At 38.3% G+C, this 20719-nt stretch overlaps 1 protein-coding gene across 4 annotated transcripts in view; it reads right to left on the bottom strand.

Moving 5' to 3' along the window:
• Positions 1–14580, bottom strand: part of XPNPEP1 (X-prolyl aminopeptidase 1) — a 35729-nt gene extending 21149 nt beyond the window's left edge. The window contains exons 1-6 of one of the 4 annotated variants that reach the window (XM_026704741.2): positions 14442–14580; positions 8877–8976; positions 4656–4776; positions 3828–3891; positions 1238–1342; positions 485–577 (exon numbers count right to left, since the gene is read on the bottom strand). In XM_026704741.2, the coding sequence (XP_026560526.1) occupies positions 485–577; positions 1238–1342; positions 3828–3891; positions 4656–4772 (379 nt within the window). In that variant the 5' untranslated portion in view covers positions 4773–4776; positions 8877–8976; positions 14442–14580. Of the gene's footprint in view, positions 1–484; positions 578–1237; positions 1343–3827; positions 3892–4655; positions 4777–8876; positions 8977–11615; positions 11693–13014; positions 13133–14441 lie in introns of those variants that run through there. The other 3 variants (XM_087932769.1, XM_087932768.1, XM_087932770.1) reach the window with 3 other exon arrangements.
• Positions 14581–20719: the final 6139 nt, after the last annotated feature.

The following is a 20719-nucleotide window of genomic DNA, read 5'->3' as shown; positions in this document are numbered from 1 at the left end:
CATTCCTGATATGCATATACATAATTTCCATGCAACACTACTGTTGCGCAAACTGCATTGGTTGCTAGTTTTCTTTTGGGTCCAATTCAAGATATCAGTTATCACCTGTAAAGCCCTCCATGGCATAAAACCAGACTACCTGAGGAACCATTTCAAACCAATGGGATTGGTCCACCCCACTTCCTTCAGCGGATAGGGCATGCTGCAGACCCCCATCCTGCCAGTTAACTGTGCTTTGCTATCCAAAAGAAAAGTTGGTAATACTTTATAGAGCGCCCAGATTGTTGGGGGCAATATGCTGACTCTGTAAACCACTTAGAGAGTGCTGTAAAGCACTGTGAAAGAGTATATAAATCTATGTTGTATTTCTATTATTATATTACTAACTGCACACTGAACAAAGTTGATTGGTGAATAGTAGATCAGGGTAAGGTGGGAAAATTTAATCCTTTACACTAAGTTGAAAGCACTGGGTCAAACTCACCAGCAGGAATAATAGAAGGATCTACTCCAACTTTGGAACCTTGAGGTAGCACGCTTACAAGCCAGTCCTCTTGAGTAGGAGTGTCTTTCAATCCTAAGGAAAGGGAAACCCCAAGAGACAAGAGTGCAAACATTAAAGCAAGACCAATTCAAAAGAAGATGAACTGGATAGGATAATCACCTTGCTTCCTACATGGAAATCATTGCATTCTCTTGGATGGACAAAAGAAGTCTGAGAAAGTAAAACGCAAACCCTATTTCTGTATCATTCACATGAACTAGCAGTGTCAACATTCTGTTTAAAATAGTATGATGATGAATATTAATTATACTTACTTTATTCTGATTTCTGCCTGCAGGCTACTCAGCATGGCAAAATCAGGAATTACACGGTGTCAACTAACAACAAATGCAACTCGTTAATTAAATAACTTATGTTTATATAATGTAAAGTACTGTTTCAGACAAAGCAGGTATTCGTGAGATTAGGCTTAAGGCCTTCATTGTTCTAGCATGTCAGAGAATAACTTTACAAAAAGCAGGTAGAACTAAAAAGTCTAATTTCACTTACACGAATTTTATGACTTAAATAGAATGTGTTCTATCCTTAATAATTATTCCCTTTTGTATACTACAGATTAGTTTGATGGCGTGCCAATAGAGGTTTCTCAACATGACCCCGTTGGCCACTACTTAGCTAAAATAATTTTTCTGGGTAAAATGAAATAAAACCTTAGTTTGGGTTCACACATACCCATCTTCATGAGTATCCAGTTAGAATCCATTTGTTGAGATCCCTGAAGGAAATAGCGTCCATCTGTCCACATAGCGGCATGTTGCTCTGTTATAATGGCAGTTCCTGTCAGAAAGCAGAAAAGACAGCAGAACTGAAACTACAGAGACACTGGCAAACATTGTTCTCAGTTAATAAATCCAAGAAAAGAAAATATTAATCAGATGTTAACATCTCAAGGCCAGATGGAGTTTTGGAGTTCTCGCTGAAAAAACTTCTCTTTGCCTGCTAAGCCAAACCACTGATGATACTAATAATGAATGTCCTTTGGTATTAAAAAAGAAATCATTTTTTGGTAAATCAATGGAATGTTAGGTATATGAAAAAGAAATGCTGATCCTGTAAACCAAAGTTCTTTGTGTCAAGGCAGAAGAAAAGGCTGGAAATAAAAGATAATTAAAAGTATCTGAATGGTCACTGGAGATCAAACCATTAAAATATGTCACTTCAGCAAGTAAGGGAAAATGCCAATTGGAGCATTGTGAGAGGCAATTTCCTCTATGATTAAAGGGTGGGGAATCTATTGGGTGATTTGCTTTCTTATAATTATAGAGGTCCACCAGAGCTATATATACTGACTTGTTAATTTGTTGATCTTATTTTGCTTAGCAGGCAAACGGAAAGCCATAAAAAGGTGACTTGACAACGTTAGCACTGCATGTTAATCAGTGGCACAGCTTGAAACTAAACCCAGATCTTAAGACTACAGTGCAATGCTTGAAGCCACAGGAAATGTTGCTAAACAGAACATGCTGTTCTGATGCAAGACTCACTCTCTTACACACACATGCACACAAATAGAGGGAGGGAGGGAGAGAGGAAGAGAGAGAGACAGAGGGAGGGAGGGAGGGAGAATTAGTGTTCAATGCTCAGTGATTTCAGATGCAGAAAATGTTCTTTAGGGAAACTAAACTTGGCTAACTGATATTGTTTACTGCAAATCCCTGAGTACAAGTATCCTATTTTCATAGGCCTTGGACAGAGAAAAAGGAAAGCTGCAAGTACTCTATGAAATAGCTAACAGGATTTTTGTTTTATTGAAGAGTCATCTAAGGGTCAGCAAAAGCTCATTACTACTCTGATATTACATCACCAGTCCAGCTGGTGTGTACACTGAAAGGGGAAGCAACAATTCAAACCTTTCAAATCTTTTTCTGCCCAGCGTGTAAACTGCAAAACCAAACAGTTCTTCAGAAATGAGCTAGTCATTTCCCTCTTGTATACATACATACAAATGATTATCAATGGTGTTGTAATTTCACGTCCCCAATATACATAGGGGAAAGGGGGAAGGAAAGTCTCTAACTATTTCTAAGGCTGCAGTCTGATGTGTACTTACCCATTCTGGATAGACATGGATAGAACAGCACAATCTCATTCACTTTTATTTAGAAGTAATCTCGGTTAGGGATTACTTTGAATAAATATATATAGAATTTTATTTGAACACAAGAAAAAAAGAAAGCAGGATTGTTGGGGATTCATATGAATGTGGCCTGAAAGATTTGAGTGTAATATATCCAGGTATGCAATGGGTGCACAATCTAAAGTCCAGAAGTGACGTGGAAAAAAAGAGTGGTCTGGAAAGATTAGAAAATGTGATCTGTTTCTTTTCTGGTTACATGTTTTCTATTAGGAATCAAAAAGAAACAAGAAATGATTTTGTGTGTGGGTAGAAACAAAGAAAATAGGTGGTCCTACAGACAATCCTATTTATAGGATGTCCATCGTGAAAAGTCAGAAGCGAATAAACTCCCCATCTTTCACCTTGGTCTTGTCTACAGCCTGTTCATCACTGGCCCATGGCCTTAACAGATTATCTATTATATGTGGTCCACAAAAATGTTGAAAAGTAGCAATATATCATATTCTTCAAGCAGGAAGTTCACATGTGGTATTCAAGAATGTTCTCTTAATCACTGAACATGGAATTAATACAACATCAAAGTCTCTGAAAGAACTTTAAATAGTCAACTTGTATGGATAATTCTCTATGATCAGCTGATGTTTTGTTGTATTAAAAAGAAAATAAAAAATAAAGAAACTATCAGATTTGATGGACAACAATTTTCCCAGTAAGGACAGGGATTGCCAAATGTTAAAAACAGATGACTAGAATGTCCATTTAATGCATCTGATGTATCTAAATCATTCCACATATAACTAAATAATACCTCAGTGCATACCAGTGGCAGCACAAATACCATTTATGTATTTTATTCTATGCCATTGAGTATAGAACAGTTTATGCAGAGAGCATATTAACTTTTGATTTTTTTTCTTTTTAGTCATTTTATCTGGGATGCATGTTCTTTTTTTAATTCCAAGTGATATTTTGGGGACCGTATTCTACAGGTGTCTGTCTGAACATCTATATGTAAAAGCAGACAAAGGAAAGAAAAGAAAAATACAGGAGTTTAGCTTGTCTCTATAATTTAGTGAGAAAAACAAAGGGCCCCATTAAAGGCCCCATTCATAGGAAGAGAGATTTGGCATTGAATGCTACAGAGATACCAACTTTAATTGGCTGGACACAATTCTAGAAACTTACCTGCAGAACCATTAAATCCACAAATGAATTCCCTACGGCAGTCACAAGGTGCAATGTATTCACTCTAAGGAAGATAAATTAGAAAGCAAAACTGATGATGATCAAAGGGATGGAAAGTAATAGAAACTACATATAAATTAGCCTTGCTTTCCTGCTGTTTTTCTTTCAGTCTTGAAATACACAGAGAAAGATCTTGGCATATTATCAGATGTCTTTGTATAGTTAAGAATACCAAAAAGAATACAGTGGATCTATCTCAAGCTTTCCTTCTTCTTTCAATGTCAATTAAGTAGCATTACAATTGATACTTATATGGTAATTAATCTTAACTATGATGATCTAAAACATATTTATATCATTTTTAAAAAGTCATTTCTATTAACAGGAATTAAGATGTAGAGTTCCTTAGGTTGCTAGTCCTGGGAAACCTTTCCCTTGACAAGGGATCTGGAGTGGCCCCAGAGTTCATTTGCTGCCATGATAACCATAAACCTGATCCACCCTACTGCACTTTGCTTTCCATTGAAGAAGTGTTTGTCTACAAGAACTATGTAACTGTATGCAAGTCTCTAAAAGCTTGAATACCAATCATGTGATACTTGACAATGCCAAGTAAGCTTCAAATTGAAAAGTTTTTATCAAAAGACTGCCTCACTGAAATTATATCTTGTTGATGATCACCAATATCACAGCACAAATTACAATTGGGAACTGTTTGTTGCAGTCTATTTGGTGAAACACCAACAGTTTTTTCTATTGTCTGGATTACTTTAGTGTTTTGTTTTGTTTTTCTGAATGGCAGTTCTCAAGCAGAAGACAATCCAATACCTGATGAGCATCTCCTGAGGGCACAATGTAGGCTTGAATGGGTTCAGAAACATATTTGGAATTTTTCATCACTTGCCGAAGCTGCTTCAGCAGTTCTGTAGTCATTTTCGGAAGCATGGTCCTATTAGAAAAACAACAAGTTAAGAGCCCTGTTGATTTTGTACTGAAGGTTTAAAATTCCAGAAAATTATCAAGTAGAATTTTTCAATTGATCTCACTTGAATCTATATTTATAGCCTTTCCCAACCTTGCACAGTGCAGATCTGTTGAAATAGCAGCCTATTGAATTACCATTCATTGTAGTCTTGACTTGCCTTTGAAAATACTTTGTGCGTGCACACATGCCTTTGTGTCAACCTTGACTCCAGGTGCCAGCAGTTTTGAAAAGTCCCTGCAATTTTCCTGGCAAGATTTCAGAAGTAGTTTGGCATTGCCTTTTTCATGAGGCTGAGGGAGGATGACTGGCCCAAAGTTACCCATCTGGCTTTGTGTCTAAGAAAAGATTAGAACTCAGAGTTTCCCAGTTTATAAGTGGTGTCTTAACCACTAAACCAAACTGTCTCTCTATGAAAAGACTAGTGGACAAGAGAGAAAGAGAGCTCTTAGAAACACATTCTATATATTTGGGGAACAATAGAAAAGGCCATCAGCCTTCTACAATTAGTAGAATTCTTTGAGTTTTAGTCTTCCACTAAATGTCCAGTCACAGAAACACTGGAATGGTTCATCATAGATCAAAGCTGGTTGCACAATTACTTCCTTGATAAACTCTCACAGATCTTACGTTAATCATCTTGAATTATTTGGCAGTGGATAATTGAAAGAGGGCAGCCTGGAAGAAGCTGTATGTAAGGAAACATTTGGAATTAAAAAGCAGCAGATGCTTTGAGACATAAGAGAAGGGCAAGGACACAGAACAGGAAGGAAATAATTCACAAGCTGCTGCTGTTTTCAGTCATAGGGAAAGTTCTGAGAGCCATCACCTCTTCCATGTTACTGCATTTCCTTGCCATGAATAAATTGCAGGCTCTACAATTGTTCAAGGATTGTTTTCTATAGTAAGGGTAAATACTTGTTTGTTCTGAAAGTTTGAATCTAGTAATGTTAGCCATATTACATTACACAACTTCGTCCAAATTCAAGGAAGCATATATTAGTAGTTAATGTGCTGGACAAGAACCAGGGAGACTCAAGTTTCAATCTGCATTCAAAATTTAGCAGGTAATCTTGGGATAGATTCTTAGACTGATTTCTTAGACTACTGTACCTCAAAACAATTATTGACCCTCTGGCATACACTAGTCCTGGAGCTGATCAGCAAATGGTAGGTAGATAGACAGACAACAGTCTGTCTTAGACAGCAAGCAGACAAGAAGGGAGGCGGGCAGATAGGAAGATACATAGATAGGCAGGCAGGCCAGCTGACCATTATTTTGGACATAGCAGTATGTCATTCATAGGCAGCACTGAAATGATACACTCCATATTATATGCACCTAATATTACACCACACAATCCTACTTAATACTTTATTGTTGTGGCTCCGGGCTTGGATTCAGCTCCTGTGACTGATATGAGTTCAAGTGAGGAGGACATGGCAGAAAAATATGAGCCGGCATGGCTCAGTGATTGGACTGGTAACCAGGATGAGGAGATGGACGTGACAAAGGAAGACAGACCTGATGTATTAGAATTGTCAGGACCTTTGACCTCCTCTGGTTCCTTATCTGATCAACAGCTGGGAATGGCTGACAGGGAAGTTTTGAGAGAGTCTTCTAGTGGAGATGAGAACTTGGAAAATTTGTGGTTAAATGTAAGGAACAGAAGACGGTTGAGAAGACAAAATCAGCTGGAGCGAAGGAGCAGGGCGAGTCAGTAAATTAGCACGTTGCCTCAATGAGTATAAAAGGACACAGCTGGGCTGGTACAATTTGCCAGGAACAAAGTGACTTATTGAATGAGGACGTTACAGCAAGAAGCTCTGAGACTTGAGATTTATTGCCAGGACTGGTTTGCCGGACAGAGTAAAGATTTATGCTGTGGATTGAGATTTCTGCCAGCCGTTATCTTGTAAGACTTCTTTCTGTTTGATTTAATTGTGAAACGGCTGCTTTCTGTTTTGTTCGTTTGAATTTTGAAGGGGAGTCATAACACTTTATATTACAGAGTTTTACAATAAACTATTTCCCACAACCCCATCTAGATATTTGAGACCTAATCCTAGAGGGAAAAAATAAAACAGAAAAAACAATGAAGTTGCATTATCGCTTGCCATCTCTGTTTTCTCACAAACAAAACAAGAGTTAAGAACTAGCTCTTTGAAATGATTTTTTTTCAGACTTTTCAGGCATCAGGTATACCTTTTGTTCAAACAAGCCTTATGTGACCATCATTCTTTTCACCTTATGGCTACATTGCATACGAGAGTATGGTGCACGGTATTTTCAGCCTTCAACTGATCAACAATGCTGGAAAATTGTTCCTTATAAGACTACTTTAATTAATGTTCTGCTTTGTTCTCACACAATTCTGGCAGATAATTATATATTTGGAGGCTCTAACATCAGCTGTGCATTCTCAAATGACTCTATTTCCTAAATGGCATAGATTTCACTGGACAATCAAATCAAATGTTTGCTACATTAAATGCTATTGACATATTTTAAGATTAACTGAGATTTGTATCTGAACAATTAATTTGGCAGGTGCTTGATACTCATTCAAAAAGCAGAAGACAGGGAAATCTGACATATACAGCAAAATACTCACACACTAATTGTTCCTGAATAAACTTCTTCAAAGTCACTGTTTCACTTACCATGGTGCATTAACTAGAAGGCGTTTTTCCTAATTCAACCATTTTTTTATCAAATCAAGGTAATTATAAGACAATATTTCTATCCCTTGGAGAACTATGATGTGGTAAAGTAGGTTTGCAAATTGTGGGCGTGTGTTACTCTAATAATGCAAAAAAGAAACTGCCAGACAAAATTCATTCTTCTTTGGTAAAGGAAGGTAGAAAAGTCTGAGTTAGCATCTTGCGTTTTCATCAAGTTTTTCCAAATTCACTGGTAACCACCATAAATCCTTTTTTCCTGCATTCTCTTTCAGGATTATATTTGTTATCCCTACAGAAGTTATGGTACCTCAACACACATTAGATCAACTGAAGTAATTGCTGTTTGACAGAAAGTTCACTGTTGATAAATCTGACTGCATATCCCCACTCCAATATGTACCACGGCCACTGATCCACTAATGAAGCAGAAACTGCCGCTAGCAGGCAAGAATCAATTTGAAACATGGCATCTACTACACTGTAACCAAGCTTTTTGTAGCACACTGACAATAATGACTGAAATACAATTTAAAAATTGAGCTACTAGATTTTGCTGATATGAGAATCTAATCCCCATCATAGAATAATACTTTAATTTAGTAACGTTGTGAAAAATATGAAAGCAAATAAGCTAGAAATAAGACTAATGTTTCAGTAGCCTTCAGATACCTAGTATAATTCTAACCAGTTTTCCTTCTACTTATATATTCCTTTTTCTCCAAGTAGTTTACTTTAGAACCACACTTTATAACCATTCTACTCCTAGATTCCTATTTATAAGAAATAGGTGCATGACATAAAAGAAAGGAAACCACAGCTTCTTTCCTTCCTTCTTTCCTTCCTTCGTTACTTACTTAGTTATTTAATATTATTTTACATCTTCAAAAATTATATCCTTAGACTTTTTATTCCTGTTCCTGTTTATATTCCTTGGGCTTGTAAGGCATTATCTCATTTTTGGGAAGGAAGGGAGGGAGGGAGGGAGGGAGGGAGGGAGGGAAGGAGAAGGGGAAGGGAAGAACTTAACTTTCTTTTATGTCATGCAGCTACTACCTAATCTGCATCTTTAAAGAATCACATTGATTTCAAACAATGTATCTCCAAGGCGTCTGCCCATAATACTATTCAACTTCAAAAAGTCCTTTTTACTCCCTTTCCATTTCTTTGGGGTGAGTCTCTAAACCAAACTGCTATATTCTGAAGAATACAGATGATCTCCTCATTTCATACTATACACATTGCAGGCAGTACATTCAATATTAAAGTAACAAGCAATAACATAAACAATAAAGTCAAACAAAAATGAAATTAAGAATTTGTGTCTCTATAAAATAAACCTTGGAAAGCATTATACATCATCATCTATATGGCCCATATTTTACCTGTCCCAGGTAGTAATCCTTCCGAAACCCAAATTTCCCAGCCTTGGATAGTGAAATCACTTCTGTGTTCTGTTCTTGCTCGTCATTAACTCAGCAATGCCTGACAAAGCAAAGGGCAAAACTTCAAAGGTAAGCAGACTTTGGCCACAATAACCTCTTTCTTTTCATAATGGATAATTGCAGATAATGACTGTTGCAAAAATAGACTGTACCAGTTCACAATAGCAGAACAGAAGGCAGCATGACATTGGGAGGGAGAGGGGGAGTAGGTTGGACTTCAGTCTAGATTATTCAGCCAGAAATCCCAAGCTCATGTCAAACTCTTAACATATTTCACAGGATTAGATTGTTCAGAACACAATAACCATATGAACTCCACTCAGTTGCCCGAAGCTATAGGCATATACACCAGCCTTGGGTCAACTTGGATCAATTTGTCATAATTCCAACTAACAAATCAGAAGGGTAGCATGCCAAAGGCCTAAAACTCATATAGAAAAAAAGAAAACAAATTTGAAAGAACCATGTGTATTCTATAGGAGGACACTGTGAGCTATTCAGAAGAAGAAAAAAGATAAAGAAAAGTACTTATTCATTAACTTTTGTTCCAGGAACAAGTACCACTTAATGCCCTTGATATGCTGCTAGTAGGAAGAATTCCATAAAAGGAGTATTTTTTTTCCAGGGCTCCCACTTGAACTCATGCCTCTCATTGCTACTGCAACTATATGAGACAGGAACATTCCTTTTTTTCCCTTATAGTACAACCCCTGCTTTCTTTATTGCAGCTCAATCCGTCATCTCCCCAAGGAATTTGGCACAACCTACCACCTAATACTTGCAGCCTCCTGAGAGGTTTCCTTAATTTGAGCACCTCCTACACAATAATTTCATATTTCTTTGTGAGTGTCCACTTTGCTCTTCGGGGAAGGGGGATAATGAGGAAGAAGATGATAAAAAGGTCACCAGTAAATTAAAGGGAAGAGAGGGTACTGGAGGATACTTGTCATTCCAGCCACCACCTTATTTCATCTCTATTTTTATTATATCCTTGCTCATTTTTGTAGTGAAATAAAAAGTTTTCACAGTGAAGCCAAAGGGGGGAGGACTCCAATTGCTTCTGAAGAAAAAAGTGATAGTGACAAAGTAAATGGCACTTTGCTCTGAAGAAAGAAGAGCTTCCACCAATGGAAAACCACTGACCTTAAAACCTCAGAGAAAATGTGGCAATTATGGATTTGCAGTGGTGCCTCTGAGGCTGGAATGGGATAATTTACCAGAGCCAACTCGCTATGGCCAACTTGCCATGGCCAATTCACCATGGCTAACTTGCTGAGGGATAATTCACCACTGCTAACTCGACACGGGACAATTTAACAAATTCAATTTTATTTTATTTAAAATAAAATTCATGTTATTTTTTGTCATTCACATTTCATTCTGTCCTTCCTTTTGCATCCTTTCTTTAATGATTCTATTCCATCATTTCTTGCTATTAGTGTAACTCTTGTCCTGCAGCAAATTGTCCCACAGCGAATTGACTGTGGCAAGCTGTCCTGAGGCAAGCTGTCCTTGGCTGTGGAAAATTGTCATAGACCCCTCTGAGGCAGCACCTCAACAAAAGATAAGCAACTTAGCTACTGAAGATTTTGTCAAGACAAGCAATATGATTGGAATAGAATAGTGAAGGACCAAACCTAGATATGTACACCAATTTCGCATGGAAGGTGCTTTAGTCTAGTGTCTGAAGTACTGTGCTGCATGAGTTTGTTAATTGAATATAATTCCAACACAGCTTTTCTATATCAAGCAGTATATGAAATATAAGTAAATTAAGTTAACAAGATCATACATTCAGTTAAATTGTAAGATATGTCAACATTATTAATCATCTAAAACCTATTCTCTTTGATTTGCCAGTTCGTGTCCAAAAACTAATGCTTGAAAGGTAAGCGGCAAAACAAGAGAATTATTTAAGTCTTCAGTCATTGAATCTTGGCTTGTTTTCACTTCAAAATTTTATTTAAAATGCCATTAGAAAGATGAACTCTTTGTTATATATGGAGAATAATGAAATGAGAGAAATACCAACTGTACTTTAGAAAGAACTGTCATTTACCATAATCCTTTCAGAAGCACAATTAAAACCAATGAAGAGCCCCAAAGCTATGAATATTTCGTCAGAAATATTGGATTTCAAATGTTTGTTCTTAGGGCGACCACTATTTATCTTTTATATTGGAAAGTTAAGGGTTTGCATTGACTAATTAATCATTTAAACATGACGGGGTCATGTTTGTTTAGAGTTTGGGACTGAAGAAAAGAAAATGTAATTAATGCTAGAGCAGATGATTTTTTTAGTTGTGTTTCAAGTGCTAGACTAGAAACCAGAAGTTAGTTGTGTTTCAAGTGCTAGACTAGAAACGAGAAGTTCTACCTCTCCCTTAGGCTTGAGAGCCGGGTGGATGACTTTTGGCCAGTTACCCTTTGTCAGACCAACCCATCTCACATGGTTTTAGTGTGATGTTTATTATTTGTTTAAGGTCCTGTTTTGTTTTGTTTATTTTGTTGTTTATTATATCATTTTAGTGTTAGCTATCCGACCAATTTAGTAGTTTTTATCTGTTTTTCATGATTTTCTAGTTTGGTATGCTACCCAGAGTCCACTGGAGCGGGAAATTTAATTATATTCATCACAATCAGATAGATGTTTAGAGTGGATCTGGTATTTTTATCTACCTACTGAGTTCTCCCAAGGACTTGGAATAGACAAATCTTGTTGGACTGCGCTACAGGTATTGTCACAGGATGCAAGTTGTTCCTAGAAAGTGTATAACTGATGATTGCAACACCATCAGATAGTACAGTAGAAGACAAAGAATAACCCAAAATAAGAAGAACCCAAAATATCAAAGTTTGAAAAACAAATTGAAATATGCCATCTAGAAACCCTGTGCATTGACAAAATTTTCATCTGTCGATTACAAAAGGCTAGCTGCTTGGATCCACAATATATTAAACCAATGTATTATAAAATACTACATTCTTAGGAAGAACTTGATTCATACAGAAGCAAATGCCAGCTAAAGAACTAGCAGCTGTGACTGTACATTGTTGTGTGTATAATAAATAATATCCCAAGTCCTTGGGAAGGACTCGGTAGGTGGCTAAAAATGCCATATCCAGTCTAAACATCTGGCTGACTGTGTAACCTTTCAAAATAATAGGTGAGTTATATCCTTACCTAAAAAGGTAGGATATAATACAAGTAGTCCTTATGGCCACAATTGAGACTAGAATTTTTGTTGCCAAGTGATGCAGTGGTTAAATAAGTCACTTGCCCAATAATATTACCTTTTTTGTTGCAATCTTTAAGTAAATCAAGTAGTCATTAAGTGAATCCAGTTTCCCCTATTGACTTTGCTTGTGAGAAGCTTCCTGGAAAAGTTGTAAATGGTGATCATGTGACCCTGGGATACTACAACCATCATCAATACAGTCGACTGCCATTTTGATCATGTGATCGCAGGGATGCTGCAACAGTCATAAGTGTGAGAACTGATCGTAAGTCACTTCTTTCATTGTTATTGTAACTTCTAAAAGATGGTTGTAACTCAGGGACTACCTGTAATATTAATAAGATTTAACAACTGTTGATCAGAAAAAGTCTGGAAAGGGATATGGCAATACCTGGAGGCAGCAGAATAGAAAAGAAAGAACTGAAGAAAATCATAAACTATGAAGAGCTGTAAATAAAGTAGAATGCCTTTTGCAAAACAAAGCAAAAATAATACCAAAAGGAATAGGTGCCTTGAGTGCAATCTCAAAACATCTGGAGCATCATCTGAACACCACTGACACTGAAAAATCACCATCAGTCAATTGCAAAATGCAGTTTTAGTTGGAACACTTTACATCCTGTGATGTTAGCTTTAAAAACCACCAGACAACATCTGTCACTCCCAGGTCCTTGGGGAAAGGCTTGATAGGTGGATAAAAATGCCAAATCCTAACATCGGACTGTGTGACCAACCCTAACAATAATAACACACGCATGAAATCTTTTTAAAAAGGTAATTATTTCTGCGGGGTTTTCAAACATAGTGAAATAGTGGAATTAATCGGTGGAATGACCTACCTCCAGAAGTTATGCTCCAACACTGGAGGTTTATAAGAAGAGATCGGACAACCACTTGTCTGAAATGGTATAGGGTTTCCTTCTTGACCAGGGCATTCGACTAGAAGACCTCCAAAGTCTCTTCTAACTCTGTTATTCAATTATTATGTTACTAGTCTCATAGTATTGGTACCAACATATTTGGTACTTTTATCTATTATTTATACTTAACAGTGGATTCACTTTCCTAACAAATCAGTAGTGGATAAAGAACATCTCATATTTAGCCCTGACTCTAACAAAAATGTCAAAGACTGCTTCCCATAACTTGGTTCATATATCACACCAACCTGCCCAAACCTGAGGCCCACAAAGTTTTGCAAAATGTTTGCAAATGCTGACACCAAACTGAAGGGAAACGGCTTAGATATATGAAGAATTATATTTATCAAATCTAAGTGATCTGATCCAAATTAAATTTGGATTAAATCATAGATATGTTTCTTCTACTCATTTATCTAGGTTCTGGTTTTTTGCATGGGCCAAAAATAGTGGGGTGGGGGAATAATGAAACCTGTATCATAATGATACAAAAAAATGCAATTTACCTCCTTGCATCAGATGTCAGGATGCAAGGACATATTGACAATTTTGGACCATGATGTGCATGTGTAAACTTTCTGATATAATGTCTATGGAGTTGCTCAGTCATTGAGGTCATGGTTGTCCCAAAGGTGGTTTTACAAGATGAGCTTCAAGAAGCTTCTTGGATAAGTAATCTTCAAAGAAAAACCAGAAAGTCCAGTTGCCACTTGAAAAAGCACCTTTCTGACATAACAAAGTTATATGGCGAGCCTCCTGGAACACAACTTGAAGTGTAAATTTTCCTTCAGCCTAGAATGTACTCTGGGCCTTCACCACAATCCAAGTTGTATAAACAACAGTGGCTAGGTTCATTCTTTCAACTAAATCAAAATCGCATCTTTGATGACATTCAGCCTTTTTTGGAAGCTGAAGCTGGCCAGCAACATGCAAAGTACTTGGGAAATTCATTTTTCCATGAGATAGGTTCAATCAAAAATGCTAGTTAAGCAGGTAAAGCCCCCCTTGAAGTTTCTGAAATTTATTTTTGAATGAATACACGCAGAATTAGAAAAAGCTATTCACGCGTGTGCATTTATGGATGTCTTGGAAGAAATGTAGACACTAAATTGATTAAAACGCTTCCGGTTTTCTGGGAATTCCTGACATCTTAGCTATTCTGCTCCAGTCGCTCCAAATTAGCTTCATTTATATAACCCCTGCACTCCCATCTGGTTTATCATTGTTCGAGCCTCATTCCCAGGTTGCCAGGAACCCCGCCGTGTGCTTCTTCGCCAGCTCACGAACGATTCCCATCCCGATTGGGAAAACAGCATCGCTCCCGCCTCAACCTCTGAAATTCTCACCTGATAACTTTGCAGGAAGGGGGCTCTCATGTCAGCGGTTCCGGAAACTGCCAATGCACAACTGACGTCTCGGACCTCGTGAACACCGGAGGGAGGAGCGACGATTCTCAGCGCTGGCCGTCCTTCTTCCCTTCCTCGGCAGGAGGCGTTCCCCTTGTTCCCATTCAAGTTTTCCCCGGGAGGGCTGGCACCTCCAGCGGAACGTTAGGATCCACCCGTTTCGTTCGCTTCTCCTGCAGAGCTGAGCCCCCTTCTTTGTTTTTGTTTTTAATCTTTTAAGAAAGCTGAGGAATTATGTGTTCACAAAGCGAGCGATCCCGGATGATCAGGTGGAATCTGGAAGACAGAATCAAAAGCCAGCTACATTTCAGCTGGATGTGTTGTGCGAACGTAGCCTTGGTAGTTTTTAAAAGCAGGACTATATGAACCACTATAGCATGTTGTGTTAATCCGCCCATATTTCCGCCTAATGTGTTCAGTAGGCAGAGATTTAAATGGCGGTGCATTTCTTTTTACTGTCTCCCATGCTGTACGTCTATCTATTATACTAAATTGGCAAGGTAGAGTACTCCGGGAAGACACTCAACGGAGTGTCTTCCAAATATATTGGATCAGACCTCCCATCATCCACACATTTATTTTCCCAACAAATTATCTCCAGCTAGCATAGGATTTCTTCTGTAGTCTTAAAAAAAATCTGGAAAACATCAGATTGCTGTAATATTTCTGAAGCTGTGCCTCTCATATAATTTTCTTTGGTTCTGTTTTTGTTTTTTTTTAAGATAAATGTATATTTTGAGAGGCAAAGCATTCGTATTGTTCAATTAGTCATTCCAAGTATGGCTAATTCAACTTTATTTGAACTTTATTTTATATAATCACAGTCTCCTGGTTTCTAACCTGGCACTTTAACCACTAGACTGAACTGGCTCTTTCCTACAAAGCCATCAAGTGCTCAGTTACTCAAGCTCTAATATCTATCATCTGGACTACTGCAATGCACTCTTACATGGGGCTACCCTTGGAATCGATTCAGAAGCTTCAGCTAGTGCAAAGTGTGGCAACTAAAGCAGTCTTTGGGGCACTTTGGGGCCCATATTGCATTTCTGCTCTGCAAACTTCAGAGCTACCAGTCTGCCTCCCAGGTGGTGGTTATGGCTTTCAAAGCTCTTAGTAGCTACTTGATGAACTATCTCATCCCACAGACAAGACCATCCTTGTGCTGGCAGAGAGGACCTTCTCTGGATCTCATCAGTCAAAGAACTCCAACTATCGGGTTCCAGAAGAAAAGGCTTCTCGCTTGCAGCACCCGCCCTTGGGTTAAGAAATGCCTCCACCCTTCTATCCTTCAAGAGCCTGAAGACCTGGCTCTGCCGGTTGGCCTGGACACCAAATGGGAACATATCATGCTGAAGGTGGCTACTGGATTCATGGCAGACTCCACTCCCCTTGCTTTGGGCTTTTCACCTGTCCATCTTTTTGTTATTGATGTATTCTCATTTTTAAAAATTCTATTTTAATTTTTTGTTCATACTTCATTTTTTCCTTCTTATTTTTGTAAGCCACCCAAAGTATCCCTGCAGTGAGAAAGTCAACAAATTTTACAAATAAATAATCACGAAGCCCAATATTGTAAATATGCTAGATAATGTCTCAAAGGCTTTCTGCCTGTTTTGCTAATACACTAAAGTATTTTACATTTAGTGTATGTTTGTGATGTGTGAATTGCACAGATTTTGCCGTCAAAGAATTGATTGTTTTCTCTTTGTTGCTATATAGTCGTTTCTTAAATTACTATAACCCAGATAACATTCTAAACTGAGTTTATACCTTTGTTATAATTGGCATGATTGCAAAGCATGCCTAGCCAGGTATGATCCTATCTTTCTACTGCTTTTGGTATGCGGGGGGGAAGGATTTTTCTTTCTACTGGAATGCTTTGTTGGAAACTTACTTAGATCAGCAGCCCAGGGTGGCAATATATATATATTTATATTTCCATTGGAGAAGATTCTTACCTCATCACATCTTTTTGCTTTGGAATTCAATCAACATTACAACAGCTGTTTTCTTCCCTACTGCCCAATTGAGGCTTGAAATAAATAAATAAATATATATATATATATATATATATATATATATATATATATATATATATACACACACACACACACACACACACACACACACACACACATACATACATATATACACATATATACACATACATATAATATACATATACATATATATGTGTTTGTTTTCTTAAATTTTCACAGGTACTTACATGTATGGTATTCAGCTTTGTTCGGGTATACAATGACGTGGCAAAATTCCTGGACAAAGCTGAATACCATAATATATATATATATATATATATATATATATATATATACACACACACACACACACACACACACACACACACACACACACACACACACACATATATATATATATATATATGTGGATCTTTGGTTGTTCGGGTTTTCTCCCGCGTAAGATTCGAAGTATCTAGGCAACATTTCGATGAAGTCTCATTCATCATCTTCAGGCTTCTTTCTTCGGCTCTGTGCTTCTCAGAGTAATGTGAGCTTGCAGCTGCTTCTTCCTTTTAACTGCTAGTGGGGGTGTGACTTGATTGGGTGGGGGCTTGGCTGTGTTTTGATTGGCTGGGGGTGTGTTCTCATTGGTTGGGGGTTTGGCTGTGTTCTGATTGATTGGGGGGTTGGCTGTGTTCTGATTGGGTGGGGGTGTGTTCTGTTCAAGTGGGGGCTTGGTTGTGCTCAGGTTAGTCTTAGTTGCCAGGGATTTGAGCTGGTGACCTGTGATCCTGTTGTTTGGCTTCGCATTCGTGGTCGTGCCACATCTTCATGGTGGGCGTCCGCTTCATGTATGGGTCGGAGGGGTTTGAAGCAGGTAGTGATGCAGCTGCGGTACGGCTTCTGGTCCGTGGTCATGTCTCATCATCTGTGTGGGTGTGAGTCTGCTGTCTATGTGGAGGTGTGGTAGCATCTTGCGTGGCCCTCGTGGGTGTGGGTCTGGTGTCATTCTTCATGTTAGGTACTCGTGTTAGTGAGGGTGGGTTTCCAAATGGCTGGTAGGCGGGAGGTATCATCTCGTTTATTCATGCTGTGTGGGCGTGTTTCTATCTCTATGGCTTCTCTGATTATTCTGTTGTTGAAGTGTTCGGTTTTGGCAATAGTTCTGGTATTTTTAAAGTCAATCTCATGTCCTGTGGCTTTGTGGTGTTGGACCAGGGAAGAAGTCGGTTCTTCTTTTTTGATTGAGTTCTTGTGTTCTTCAGTGCGTGCACTTATTCTTCTGTTGTCCGATGTATGTGGTGGGGCAGGCGGTGTATGGGATTTCGTATACTCCTTGGTTTTTTAACTCGATTCTGTCTTTAGGGTTTTTTAGGATGGTGGATATTTTTCTGTTTGTGCAGAATGCTATTTTAATGTTGTGTTTTTGGCGGATCTTGCTGATTTTGTCTGTAGTGCCTTTTATATGGGAGGTGGGCTTTGCTGTTCTCTTGTTCTCTGTCTTGGATTTTGGTTGGGGTTTCTTTTTGGATTATGTGGGTAATGTTCTTTCTTTGGAATCCATTGGCTGTTAGTACGTTAGTGAGAGTGTGTAGTTCGGGTTTTAGGTGTTGTTCATCAGCTAAGCATTTTGTTCTGGAGATGAGTGTCTCGGCTACGGAATTGATATGTTCTGGGTGGTGGTGTGAGAGTGCGTGTAGATAGTGGTTTGTATGTGTTTTCTTCTGGTAGATGGTGTATCCTAGGGAGCCATTGGGTTTTTTGTATACTAAGACATCTAGGAAGGGAAGTTGATTGTTAGCTTCTGTTGCCATGGTGAATTGTATTTCGGGGTGTAGGCTGTTGAGGTGTATGAGGAAGTTGTTCAGTTTTTCTTTCCCGTGTGTCCAGATTATGAAGATGTCATCTACATATCTGAGACATAGTTTGGGTTTGTGATCATATTTTTCTAGAGCTTGTGTTTCAGTGTGTTCCATGTAGAGGTTTGCGATGACAGGTGAGAGGGGTGATCCCATGGGTGCTCCTTGTATTTGTTTGCATTTTTGTCCATTGTAGGTGAAGTATGTATTGGATAGGCAGTGGCTGGTCAGATCTAGGATGTGCTTGGGGGAGTTGTATTTCTTTTGGATGGCTGTCAAGGCTTCTTTTATAGGCACTTGGGTGAAGAGGGATATGACATCGAAGCTCACTAGTAGGTCGCTGGGCTGTAAGTTTTGTTTCTTTATGATCTCAATGAACTGGAATGAGTTTCTTACATGTGAGTTGATGGATTCTGTATAGGGCTGCAGTTGTTTGGCAAGAAATTTGGCTAGGTTTTGTAGAGGTAAGCCTATGGAGCTGACTATTGGTCTAAGTGGGGTTCCTTCTTTTTGTGTTTAGGGTTTGTATGTGGGGTCTTGGAGTAGGTAATGACTGTCGCGTTGCCCTTGTCTGCTGGTAGGATTATTATGCTGGTGTCTTCTTTCAGGTTAAGTAGTGCAGTTTGTTCTTCTTTGGATAAGTTGCTTTTGGGTGGTTTGTTGGTGCAGAGGATGTTGATGATTTTGAGTCTGAAGATGTGGCACGACCACAAACACAAAGCCAAATAACAGGATCACAGCTCACCAGCTCAAATCCCTGGCAACTAAGACTAACCTGAGCACAACCAAGCCCCCACTTGAACAGAACACACCCCCAGCCAATCAGAACACAGCCAAGCCCCAACCAATCAGAACACAGCCAAACCCCTAACCAATGAGAACACACACACACACAATCAAAACACAGCCAAGCCCCCACCCAATCAAGTCACACCCCCACTAGCAGTTAAAAGGAAAAGGCAGCTGCAAGCTCACATTACTCCGATAAGAACAAAGCCGAAGACACATGCCTGAAGATGATGAATGCGATTTCGTCGAAACGTTGCCAAGATACTTCCAATTTTACACGGGAGAAAACCCAAATAACCAAAGATCCACATACAAATACCCGCAAAAACCTCAGAAAACAAATATATATATTATTTAATATTTAATATTTTATATTATTTTATATTTTATATATATATATATATATATGGTATTCAGCTTTGCTCAGGTATTTTCCCACATCATTGTAGTTGTGCTTTTAAAGTTGTAGCAACGTTTTGGCAGAATCTCATCTGCCATCATCAGGCTTCTGTATTGTGTTCGTCTGACGAACACAATACAGAATACAGACGAACACAGTACAGAAGCCTGATGATGGCAGATGAGATTCTGCCGAAACGTTGCTACAACTTTAAAAGCACAACTACAATGACGTGGGAAAATACCCGAGCAAAGCTGAATACCATACATGTAAGTACCTGCGAAAACTTAAATATATATATATCAAAACTGATCTTTCTGCATCTTCTTCTCACATTAGTCTTCATCTTACGAAACAGATACAGATCTAGATCCAAGAACACATCAACACATCTGACCAGTTTTGTGTTTCTCAAATAACAACCAGCTCTGCAACTATACAAACCATGTATGAAACAGACATATCTAACGAGAGATATAAGGCCTACTGGTCATAGATTAAAAATACCATTGGAAATGAGCAGTTGTTAAGCATTTCTGAAATAAGGTTTAATATTCTGGTCTTCTTGCAAAGGAAAGATGCATGTCTCCAAATATAATAGGAAGCATATAATAGGAAGACAGACCTAACCTCCTCTCCTCAGTAGTTCAGTTTACACATGTAAACTGTGCTATATTGTAGTTTGGTTTGGGCTTATTGGGATGCATGAACTAGTCTTTATGACTTGTAAACAATGTTTTATGGTGGGGCAATAGTCCAGACAACTGGCTTATTGTCAGACATGAAGAATCAGGCCACACAATAAGTTCCAGTTAAGCTGATTTATTGCTCATGCCTATACACAAGAATCTAGTCAATTAATGGTTGACACTAAATTGGCACTAGATAAGAGTTAATGGAATTCAAGAAGAGTTTGGGAGAACTTAATAACTCCAGACCGATTCCTCTCTTGACTTCACCTCCAGGCTCTGCTATGCTTTTCCTAACTTACTCAGAAATGCAATTCTAGCAAATGTGTTGCCCAGGGTATTTAGAACCCATCTCCTTATCCAATTACATCAAACATAGATATATTTGTAGAGAATGAATCAATAATTACTGATAGTTCAGTGGCATCCATAAACTAGAGATTTTATGTTATGCTATATTAGAAAATTCTTCATATCCTGTGCCTGCTATTATTCTCAC

The sequence above is a fragment of the Pseudonaja textilis genome, chromosome 4, assembly GCF_049901715.1.
Source record: "Pseudonaja textilis isolate UNSWEBS1 chromosome 4, rPseTex1.2, whole genome shotgun sequence".
Classification (NCBI taxonomy): domain Eukaryota; kingdom Metazoa; phylum Chordata; class Lepidosauria; order Squamata; family Elapidae; genus Pseudonaja; species Pseudonaja textilis.
Note: the sequence above shows the minus strand (reverse complement) of the source record. Positions and strands in the feature narration are given on the sequence as shown.